This window comes from Cydia pomonella, chromosome 2 (genome assembly GCF_033807575.1).
Source record: "Cydia pomonella isolate Wapato2018A chromosome 2, ilCydPomo1, whole genome shotgun sequence".
Lineage (NCBI taxonomy): Eukaryota > Metazoa > Arthropoda > Insecta > Lepidoptera > Tortricidae > Cydia > Cydia pomonella.
This window is the reverse complement of record NC_084704.1, coordinates 27,491,687-27,504,363: the sequence shown is the minus strand read 5'-3', so window position 1 is coordinate 27,504,363 and position 12,677 is coordinate 27,491,687. Positions and strand designations below refer to the sequence as shown.

General features: G+C 35.2%; 1 protein-coding gene across 1 annotated transcript in view; it reads left to right on the top strand.

Moving 5' to 3' along the window:
* LOC133534788 (neuroendocrine protein 7B2) overlaps positions 1-12,372 on the top strand; it is a 37,822-nt gene extending 25,450 nt beyond the window's left edge. Inside the window, exons 2-7 of the mRNA XM_061874065.1 lie at positions 426-516; positions 690-913; positions 1,207-1,364; positions 1,766-1,944; positions 2,129-2,180; positions 4,305-12,372. Of these exons, the coding sequence (XP_061730049.1) occupies positions 433-516; positions 690-913; positions 1,207-1,364; positions 1,766-1,944; positions 2,129-2,180; positions 4,305-4,414 (807 nt within the window). The 5' untranslated portion in view covers positions 426-432 and the 3' untranslated portion in view covers positions 4,415-12,372. The remainder of the gene's footprint in view (positions 1-425; positions 517-689; positions 914-1,206; positions 1,365-1,765; positions 1,945-2,128; positions 2,181-4,304) is intronic.
* The last annotated feature ends 305 nt before the right edge of the window (positions 12,373-12,677 follow it).

Here is a 12,677-nt window from a genome sequence, read left to right as displayed (position 1 = left end):
TGTGTATGTAAATAGTTGACATTTATTATTTTGATGATGACAATTACCTACTTTGAATCTCATGAGCTACACCCCCACTCACGTTAAATATTTGTATGCCTCATAATATGGCCAAAAGTGGAGCACTTAATTTTCTGTATGTAACACCTGTTTGTAACACTCTACCTGCATGTCGACAAATAAATGCATTGAATTGAATTGAATTGATACCTCCCTATACGAGTAAATAAAGTGAGCACAGAAAGGTTCTAGTATTCTGTTTCCCGAAGGCGCACTCGACGTTTTCTACAACAAAATATTTGTTGTTCTTATACTGTTTTATATATTTTTATTGTGATGACAGATAGTTTCATTTCATACAATGAAACGTGTCGACAAGCATTTATTTATGGAAGTACCTGAGCGATCACCATCTTTGTTTTTAGATTCGGAATGGGCCCCCAAGAAACTCTGGTTTTGGCGATAAGCATCGTCGGGGCAATGGGGTTTATCCCCCATGGTTCTATTGGGGAAAAGGTATGTACATGTATTTTTCTGTACTGTTTAGTTTCACTAGCAAACTACTTATTATATTAACCCAATCAAGTCGCGTTACAAGATCTGCCTTTAAACTCATGCTGCTTTTTTACTTTCCAAAGTTGGAAAACCTGCTAATTTTACTATAATTGCCAAACCTTCTCTTTACACAGGAGCCTATGCTAACCGAAGCTTTACTTCGTGAAGTGGTAGAGCGCATGGGAAAGGAGTTCAACGAGGCGGCGTCAGGCTACCTGGAGTTTCCTCCGAGCGAACGCCATTTGGCGCTCATGGCGCGCGCCTCCAAGGACCTTGAGAATGAGCAGCTGGACTACGACTCGCTGATCAATGGCGATCCTAGCCCGAGCTTGCGCGATCAGGAGTACCTGCAACACAGGTAATCCTACATTACTATTAATTTACTATAGTTCCAAGAGAACGCCATTGTTAGTTGATCTCTTCGTAGTTGACTCGATGTTATTAACCTGTAAAAAATACTTTTCCTGATTCCTGATTGCTGATTCCAGGGATTCCTGATTGGTTATATTAGAAAATATAATGTAAAACATGTATATATGAAAAAGTTTAGCATACTTAATGAACATTCTGCGAAAGGTTTACCTTTTTTGAGAACTTTCTTTGAGCATGGTGCAACCGTTGCAAGTATGTTATGATTTTTTTTCTATTTAGCTCCCTCTGGGGTCACCAGTATGTAACTGGCGGCGCTGGCGAGGGCCAGCAGCGGCTGCAGCCGGCGGGGTTGGTCCCCAACCGTCAGATGGTCAAGACCGATGCCGTGCTGCCTGCCTACTGCAATCCACCCAATCCCTGCCCCGTCGGATATACTGGTATACTCCTTTATTTACTGCAGGCCACTGTAGAACAAATACATTATTGTTTGAATTAAAGCATATTTCTAATTATGGAAGCTAAAATATTAATTTCAAGGTATTTGTGGATGATTAACGAAGTCACGACGATTTTTTCTTAAGTTTACTTAACGTTTTCCTTATTATGGAGGGGTATTTCCGATATTTATAATTTGCTAATTTTATTTTGAATACAGCACATAACGTAAATATGACACAAAATCAATCAATCAGCCTAAAGTCATCAAATGCTGCACGTATGCCTTTTCTAATGATCGCTACAGAGAGCTGTCATCAATCTCATCAGAGTCCCAACGTTCTTTAAAGCATTGATTTATATGTTCTAATGTAAATAATAATAACCTACATTTGGATTGCAGAAGACCAAGGTTGCCTCATAGAGTTCGAGAACACGGCGGCATTCAGCCGCGAGTACCAGCTGTCGCAGCGCTGCATGTGTGACGCGGAGCACATGTTCGGCTGCCCCGAGCCCCAGTCCGACCTGGAGCTCAGGTTCCCTGAGCACAAAAACCTCGTGGCCAAGAAGTATAAACCCGATGTAAGTCCTCAACGAGTTGAGTTTGAGACGATAACGCTAAGGGACGCCGAGGCGGTTCTTACTGTTCTTATTCTTAATGTACTTATTTTACTGATATATATACATAGGCTGTATACCAAGGCTCTTTGATCTGCGGCTTAAGACAATGACGGGAAATACTCGTAGTAATTTTTTTTTTTTTCAGGTAGAAAACCCGTATCTCATGGGCGAACGCCTTCCGATCGCAGCCAAAAAAGGTTTCGATGTTAATTCTTATTAATATATTTACTTGTTAATTACGTATTACAACATCTTAGACGGGTCTTATACAGTATCCGTTAGTTGAATGTCAGATTAAACGTGTTTTACTAAGTGTGTCCATTAACCTGCTGGTTCTAATTAGATATATTTCAGACAATTTATTAAGCAAAATTATAGTTTTGAAAGCTAAGCAACTATTGATTCTAAAAAAGCGTTTGGATAAAAACCACAGCGTCTAAAAGACGATATTTTATTGTATTTTTAATCATGCAGTGTGCGCTGCAACCTCGTAGGATGTCGATGGTAAAACCATAGATAATATTCTAGTCAACTTTTCATTCTTAACTTTTAATTATTAACAACAATATAACAATTAGTTATTTTCAACTAATTGTTTTACAAAAACATGTAAAGTTTGAGTAATAAAAATGTAAATTGTGAAAGAAGCAACAATAGGTTATTCTAAGTAAGCTTAAGGCCGGTACAGACGGACTGCATCCCGACTGCAACCTGTATGGGAACTGTACGCCGACGTTGCAGTTGGCGTGCAGTCAGCGTGCAGTTCCCATACAAATCGCAGGCGGGTTACAGCCCGTCGGTATCGGCCCTTAATCTTGGAATCGGAAGTTGAAAATGTACAAAGGTTGCCGTAAAATCGATATGGTGTGGAAACTGTATTTTCAAAATCATCGCATAGAAGAATGACCGTTTTTACATTATAATGTTTCTAACATACATTAAGTAATTAATTATTATTAACACATACCTTTAATGTGCAAATTTTATATTCTTAATAAGGCTTTTATTGTGCTAAGTCTATGAACGACGCTACAGAACTTTATTAGATGTATATAAGTAGTAACTGTTTCGGTGTTATTTAGCATTTTTACATTTTAGAAGTAGGTATGTACCTATATAATTATCGGAACCAGCGTGACGGGTCGGGTCCTTGTACATTACAATCGATGAAGTGTCGCAACTGTTTTATAACGTGGCCGTAGAATGAGAAGAAGAGAATTATACATATACTAATCAAGCAATCAACATTATAATTTGAGTGTCTATGGAAACACGATTCCATAAAAAACTAAAATTATACCGGCTAAACCTGAATCCCAGAATCTTGTGAAATTTCTGAAATATCTATATACTTAGTATAGTTATCGTATAACTATTACACCTACATATTATTAATTTTATATACCTAAGTACCTACACTTACACAGCTAAATATTGTCGGTGATCAAGCAATTCCGGACATGGGTCCAGATTGGTACAGTTCCTACAGCTGTAATCTATTCTCTCTAAAGTCGCGAAGTAATCTGTATGTACACCGTGTTTTTCTCGGTTTCCGTTAATTTCAAGGGTGCATTTCTGAGCTTAAATTAAGTAACTTTCTCAAAGACACCGGTAGTCTAATTAACTCTATTTCTGAGATAATCACTATTTTATTTGTATCCTATATGGCCCTTACGAGCGTGAACACTTGCCTTAGGGCCTGTTTACATATATTGATTAGTGTTTAGTACGGGTTAATACATTGGCTACTAAACGTAAATACTATCTCGGACGATCGATGTTTATTTATTTTATATTTATATAACAATAAAAAATATAAAAACATTTTTTTTTTGAGAAATTAGCTGTGTCATGTAGTTTCCTTCAATGTACTTACCAATACCCCGAAGTTAACAGAATTCAATAAAAACACGGTTTATATTGATAATTATGAGAACAGAAACCATTCAAAGAAAGTAGTTGTACATAGACGTCCCCGAAAATACGTCTTCCTTAGTGTTTACGTAGTTTGAAGTAGTAGGTATAGTAACATAATGAATTATTTATTTGGTGTATCTAGGTATTCTAGGCCACCTGGACCTCACTTGAAGTAATCGATGTATTCACAATAGGTTTCTAGTTGTAAAACGATGGTTACCTCACGATGGAAATAAGTCTAATGAATTATGTTATGGAACCTTATAACCTCCCAACTAGAGTCCAGTTGAACAAGTATGGTCCAAAATTAAGCTAATATGTTTCCATTAATAATTGCTAATAAGATTATCATGTTTAATATCTTTCTAAGTTCTTGTTTGATTTTTTTTATTTATAAATCACAGTTATTATTGCCACGCACTCACTCAGCACGGAAAAACGAACTCGCATGACTTCAGATAGAATGACATATGGAAATAAGGTCGTCGACATCCGGAATGAAGATGGCACATAAAGAAGAAGAAGACACTCATTATAGTCATATTTGAAAGAGTAACATTTGAGGTTATTTTGATCGTAATTGAGTAATTGGACCTTAGTAGGAAAGTTTTAACACTGGTTTTACTGCATCACAGTCAAATACGTCAAACCTGAACTATTGACGACAACATAAGTGTAAGGTTAATTCCAGTTAAGCATAATATTTAATTATTACCATTTACCAAAATATAACAAAAATATATCAATTTTATTAGATTTTTACAAAACAAAAATAGTCGAATATATGCGGTGTTATTGCCTCTAAATAGTTAAAATGAAACATAGTACATTTCGATGCTAGTGCGGAAAGTATGTCATTACTCACGAGTACCGAGATATCTTGCAAGACAAGGGACGAGTGAAGAATGACATTTCCGCACGTGTATCGAACGACGTTTTTTTAATACAGTTGCGAAAAAATAAGAAAACAACAAGTACTGTTTTATGCATGTTCTATAAGATAGAAATAATTGTAAATATAAAATATTACACTATTTTTACCTAAGTATCGTTATTTACGATTATTTGTGTATCGTATATTTAAATTGGATGAAAACAATATCGAATGTTGCCTTTGGAAACAAAACATTCTTGCAGTAAGAAAAAACGCCTCTGCTTTGACAGGCGTTTCACCAGCTATTCCGTTCCATTCAGACAACTTATTAAGAACGGTTTTTCAATATTCAATATTAAAAAATAAACGTGTTATAATGATGAAGAGGTAAGTAATAATTTATGAAATATTCTTATATTTATTATTTTTACATTAACAGTAGGTTTTTATCTTGATTACGACTTTTAAAGGAAACTAACATTAACACTCATCAATAAGTAGCAATGAATTGGGACAAGTGGAAAAAGAAAAAGCACTAGTTCACGAAATCCAACTTTCCGCACGCTAAACAGCTATGTAAAGTAGCACTTTTTTAGCAACTGTATTAAAAATAAGCATTTGGTCACGCGGCGTAAGTCAGTGCACACGCAGTAAGTACGTATGGAAAAGTATGAGTTTTTTTTATTGCAAAATATAATTGTTATGTAATTAGTCCTGCTGGTCATATTAAGTATGTGCGCGTTAACAAACTTACATCTACAATAGACTATTAAGTCGACGACATCAAGGCTATACTCTATTGAAACAAATAACTAGTCATTAAGTTAAATATTCCTAAAGAATTAAGATAATTAATATAAATATAAAAATAAGTAGGTAATATATACCATGTGTAATATACACTCACTACTAAGTAACCCTGTAAAATGCCAAGTGCATGCAGACGAGTCGCTCTAGTCAAACGAGTAGATGTAAATAATTAGTACAAAGTAATGATATATTTTTTTAAGAAAATGAATGTAACTTGGGATTGGGATACGACTTTACGATTTGCAAAACAATCAAAGACCACTATTAGATAAAAATATCGCTCAGGTTTCAAACTTCTGCTGTAAAATCATGTAATCATTTTGCGATTACTCATTTTACAGAGGTATGGATACCGATCCAGAGTAAAATTAATAAATTTATTATTTAGGGTAGGTAATAATCAGAACCGGATAAACAGTTCAGATTCAGAGTCACCTAGTTCCTACTGTTCTTAGCAAAGTCGTATCTCCGAAAAAAAAAATTGAATAAGGATCCTTGAAGCAACATTAGATTTTATTGATATTCAATGTAATACATATTTAACGTGGTCGTTAATGCATAAGAATATATATGTATATTTCATCGTCAAAATTATACGTAGTATTTTTTTATTGTCTAGTTACGTCATTTGTAATATTGGTTAAATAAAACAACCAAAGTCTTTAGCATATATATATGTATATGTGTGTGTGTGTGTGTGTAGGTACCAGTTCTTTTATACATTGTGTTTAGTGTTATTTAAGTTTAAGTGAATAATAGATCGTTACCCGTTTACATTCTAGTCAAAAAGTGTCATTGTTTACGTAGTCATTATATATTCCTACAGTACATAAAGCTAACCGACATACCTCTTTACAAAACTTACTGGAATTACTAATATATACTATATATTACTAACCGAACTATACCGTCTTAAAATATCCCGTATTTAAAAATCAGCATATCATTTCAGCTTAAGTTAAATGAAATATCATTTATTTTCAGGCAACTAAAGCCCGTAGATACCTTACAAACTAACATACATAGGTACAATAATAAAAATCTAAAAATCATTTTAGCGATGCAGTTTTCTGTTGCGCCACGTGTTCCGCCACCGGTTCCCTTATTTCTATTATTTAAAAATAGTTAATTTCATTTAAAATATTCTATAAAATATTAGGGTAATAATTATTCTTACATACGGGTTAGGTAGAATTTTGTGTCAGCATGAGGACCTTAGAATATAAAATCGGTGTCCTGCTTCTCCTGAGGGCCTAGCCAAGATGATAATCCTTTGCAGAAAACGGAACGGAACGCTATCATTTCCATACATTATTTACGTTTATCTAAGCGTTTCGTTTCGTTTTCTGTAAACGATTATAGTATCTTTACTCTTGACTTAACTAGGCCCCTTGATTTCCTGTGTATACTCTTGGAACTGACTATAAGTCAAGGTCTGTAAATTGACCCGATGCATTACATAGTACTGTATAATTAATAGATTGTCATAAACATATAAGTACAAGCAAAAATAGTTAAATGTTCGTAGTTGTTTAATATTTCAACAAAATTGTATATGAGTGAGTACGTGCGATACTAATTTCCTATTGAATAAATAAAAGTCTCTGTATTATAACAATAATGCCTGTCAAAAATATTGTGAAAATGTAGGTTTTAATTTAAATGCCGATAGGAAATAAATTATTATGAAAAGTAATAATCTGAAACTCCTATTTAATTAATCATAATACAATAACCATTTAACGAACTGTTTAAGATGTATTTCAATAAATCAACCTGAATAAAAAAATGTATAATCCCACAAGTTAAGTGCCGAATGACTTAGTCTTACATTGTCTTAGTTAGACTAAATGAAATGAATGAACTGAATTCTTTACTTTTTTTTTTTTAATTGTCATGTAGCTGGGTTAAGATCTGATAAAAGCATTATTTAATTTATACTACTTAAGGTGCTACTTTACTGCACAAGTGGTATAATTAGCATTACGTTATAATTTTAAAAATTATAGGGCCATATGTACTGTACATTGTATGATACATATGCGAATGGGCAATTCGCTATTCCTGTTTTACACTTGTACCGTAATGTACTATTAATTGATCACTTGTAATTTTATCGAACTTTTTGTAATACTGAAATAGGTTACCAGGTTTTTGGTAGCTGTAGCTACAAGTTGTCGCCCTTATTACTTAAGGCAGTCGAGTACAATGACAAACATCAAGCAAGTGGGTCGTTGTGTGATCAGTATTAATTAGTGTCCGATTATGTGGGAAAATAATTGGGTAGCTACTACAAATTATAAAAAAAGAAAACACTATTTTTCTGATGATACGAGGGTTGATTGAAAAATTCGCGGCCTGGCCAATTAAAAAAAAAACTTTTTTCTTTTTTCTGTCGTCATTTTGAACTGTCTTCCCGCGAAATTTCAATTGGCGTCTATATTTAAAAGCAATTTTACGGCATATTTAAAGTTGCGTGTCGGTAGATATCGTGAAAATGGAGAAATTACAGCAGCGTGCTGTGATTAAATACCTGCATAAAAAAGGATTGAATTTATGATGATATGCAAAGTACATTAGGGCAATCCTGTCCATCATATACGATGGTGAAAAAATGGGCAGCAGAATTCAAGCGTGGACGAGATAGTATCGCAGATGACCCTCGTCCCGGGAGGCCAACAACGGTGACTAACACAATGTGGCAATAATATGCGAAATGATAATGAAAGACCGGCGATTAAAGGTTCGGGAAATAGCTGACATCGTAGACATCTCTTATGAAAGAACTCAAAATATTATAGTCAACGAATTAGGTTTTTCCAAGGTGTCGGCGAGATGGGTCCCGAGGCTTCTTTCAGTGGAACAAAAAATCGCTCGCCGTACTAATTCACGTGAATGTCTAGACCTGTATGAAGCCGATACTCAAGACTTTTTGGACAGATTTGTAACTATGGACGAGTCGTGGGTCCACCACTATACACCAGAGACCAAACAGCAATCGAAGCAGTGGGTTTGTCCTGGATCTCCGCCTCCCAAAAAAGCCAAAGCAATTTTGTCGGCCAATAAAGTCATAGCATCTGTTTTCTGGGATGCAAAGGGAATAATAATGGTTGACTATCTCCAGAGAGGTAAAACTATAAATTTCTACTATTATTGCGAGTTATTACGCAGATTACGCGAGGCTCTGAAGATTAAAAGACCTGAGATGTTGACAAAGAAAGTTATCTTCCACCAGGACAATGCACGTGTTCACACGTCACTAAAAACGATGGTGGAGATTGCCAAATGTGGGTTTGAATTATTGCCCCACCCACCCTATTCACCCGATTTAGCACCATCGGACTTTCATCTGTTCCCCAATTTAAAAAAAACATATGGGTAGTATGAAATTTTCAAGCAACGCCGAGGTCCAAGCTGAGGTGAATGCCTATTTTGAAGGTCTCGAGGAAAGCTTCTTCAAAAGTGGTCTAATGACTCTGAAATCCAGATGGAACAAGTGCATTCAACTCGACGGGGACTATGTAGAAAAATAAAAATAAATTAAAAAACCTCTGTTTTGTTTTTAATATTCAGGCCGCGAATTTTTCAATCCACCCTAAACTTAATTGCATTATTTTATTAGCTATAATTTAAATCATAAGTTAAGGATTACCTTTTCAATATTACATTATTAATAAGTGTCATAATCTTATACAATATAAAAGTAATAAATTAAGGTTATACATATATAAAAAATAATACCTACGGTAATATAGTAATAATTTGTAAATTTGCCAATGAACGGCAAACCGTACAGCAAAGACCAAAGACATTTATTTGCGAGGGTTGAACGAAGGAAAGTATATCTCTTATAATTTTGTCTGTCACCTTTTTTACTTGAGTGTATTGTCCTTATTGTTAGCTTTCATGTCGGGAATGCTGCACTATTAGACATATTACGGACCCAAGCTAATTAGTTAATTTAGCTGTATTTTGAAGTGATCTTATTATTCCATCGAATAAACCATATCATCATGCCTCAATACAGTTAATTTAACAAAATATTCAAATCACATGTTTTATGGCTACATTTTGCTTGTTTTATTTTTTCGTCTTGGTGCGGTATGAGAACAAGTAAGTAATAGGCTTCTAATTATTTTTTAAAACAATTTCTTGTGTCAAGTATTTTTGTGTAAACCTTATTTATTAAGAATTATTATTAATTAATTAATCCCTAAAATAACTTTGTAGAGGTTTCGCACGAAAACGAACGGAATTAAACGTGGGCTTCCGGCTAAGAGAAGATCTTATCTCAAATTACCTTATTCATTTGTATAATTAACATGTACTCATTATATGTAAGTTATGTTAACCTTTTGTGGTTTACCTATTTAATCACATTATTCATTTACTAAGTTGCTTGGCACGCCTTAGAAAATAAGAGCTGTACTTTTTGTATATGATGTCTTTCATCCCTCGTTGTTTGTATTTATTAATAATAGTGTATGTTACACTACAATATTATACCGCACCACATATTGTAATATATACACAATAACGTAAGCATTGTAGTTATGTAATGTAACTATCATAAAATGGGGTCATGTGCATATAAAACAAGTTATAGTTAAGTACCAAAAAAACATACTAAATGTTTGCTATGCTTATGTACATGTATTTTGTAAATTATATACTTTCTAATCATCATTTATAGATTTAAATTTTACTCTGTAAATTTGACAGAGTCGCAACTTAATTGAGAGCAAGGAATGCAATACCAGGATCCTGGAATACCGGAATCCCGCATGCGGATTAATCACGCCCGTAAAATAAGTGGTATCCCGCGAGATTTGACGTATTGTGGAGTGACCTGGTTCGCACGTGTTATTTCTTTGCGGAGCCTAGACGCATCTGCGGGGCAAGGGGATAAGGCCGAATAAGCAGAGGTTTTGACAAATCTTAGCTTTTTATTAGATCATAAAACTGTTATCATCATTAGATCATAATATGCCAAAAAATAAGAGTCAATCTTGAGGTCTTACTCTAGTAACTTCATCGATTGAAAACCTGACTATACAACTTTCGCTCAAAAAACACTGACAACATTGGTCTAATACGCAGCATTAAACATTTGTAACTATTTTTTCACAAAAACTATTAACATGAAAATTGTTTCTAAGATGTGTAATTTTATTTTTGATCGAACTCATCAATTACTTTTTTTTTGTTAAAACACTACATATACCCGCGATCTCATGCACGCACGGCCATCCGCTCAGTGCTCAGCGAACTACGTTCGGAGAAGGCCCTGAACTCACGGCGCCTTAAACCTTCCAATTTAGTACCAGTTCATAGTACAATTATGTGAAATCGTATACTAATTTGCGGGATCCTGCAAATACATATAAAAATAATCCCGAGAATTGGCGCCCACACTAAGTTTTTTTGAAAGCGACTTACATCTAACCTCTCATTCTTCCTGGGCTTAGCCAGGTACTCTTGCGTTGTTCACGTAAGATCAACTGGCAATAAATACCTTTTAGTAATAATAATTGACTCGAGTCGGGGTTTAAACTCATAAGCGAGTGTTTGGAAGAAGAAGAAGAAACGAATGGTCTACAACTCAGCTACCAAAAGTTTTTGTAGTAGCTGTTTTTAACTAAATAAATACATCACTTTTAATAAATATTTAATTTCTTTTCCACCGACTTGAATTTCATAGAAGGGGGAGGTTCTGTATTCGGTTTTGGCCATTTTTTTATGTACTGTCACCGATTACTCTGACCTGTGGTGGTAGTGGTCTTACCCGTGGTATGATTTAAGTATTTTTTTGTTTTAAAGAAACTACCTCCAAGGTGGTCTCATAATATTTTTGATTCTGATCTGAATCCACGAGGAATTGAGGGAACTCCTCAATTTTTACAGGCATATTGTATGGTGATTTGACTGTATTCTTAAGCAACTCAAGCATTGTCCTCTCGAAAACTATTAATTTGATGTAGTGCAATTGTAGCCTTACCACGAGTTGACTCTACATATTCGCTGACGTGTTCGTATCTTACTTACATACATACATACATCTCGCTCGCACTAATAGGATGCCAGTACAAGCGAGATGCATAGAAAGTAGCTTAGCTAGCTAGCTAGCTAGCCACGCTAGCGAATATGTCAATGTCAAACTAACTACTACTTACTGATTATGAAGACCACGGGCGATATGTGGAACTTCCCTCTTATAATTGGATGTATTATGATTCTTGATGTAGGTACCTAGTGCTGGAAATAAGAGGTGGGGGTAGGTGTGAGAGGTGAGGGTAAATGGGGGCCTGAGTTTTGGGGTTGAGGGATTGGGGCTCGACAAGTCAGGATTTGAGAGGTTAGAGGGTTGCGGGGGCGGTGACTTGATGTATCGGGGACTGAGGGGTTGGGAGTTGAGGGATCGGGTTTTAGGAGTTGAGCGGTCGGGGGTAGGAAATTGAGGGATTGGGGGTTAGGATTAGGAGTTAAAGGCTCTGGGGTTGAGAGGTAGGGGAATGGCGATTGAAGGTTTGGTGGTTCGGGGTCGAGGGGTCCAGTGATCAGGGGTTGATGTGCTGTGACGTTGAGTGATCGGAGGGTTGAGAGATTGGGTCAGTGGTGGGGCGGAGGATAGATTTAGAGTAGTAGCAGGAATGATTTCCCAGACGGGCTCGAAGAAAAACCCTGATTTTTCATTAAAGTTAATGAATTTAGTGTTAAACATAATTGTGTTGTTCATTCAAGCGGGTCGCGTCACTCATAAGCTCTTAACAATGCCTTAAAACTAAAAATGGAAAAATATAAACTTTTTATAAAAATAAGTAAACCGACTTCAAAAAGGATAAAATAAAATATACATTGTTCTTAGGTACCTTACCTACCTACAGAAAGTATGTTCATTGCTGTCGTGTAATATATATAGCTACATCCTTATCGAATCGCATCAAAATCATGGTAGGCTACAAAATTTGGCTCGGCATATACTTACAAAAGGATAATATTTTATTTTATCCTTTTTGAAGTCGGTTTACTTTTTTGTAAAAAGTTTTTATTTTATATAGGGATCTTCAATCCTGTTAATGTCACTTACACAAAA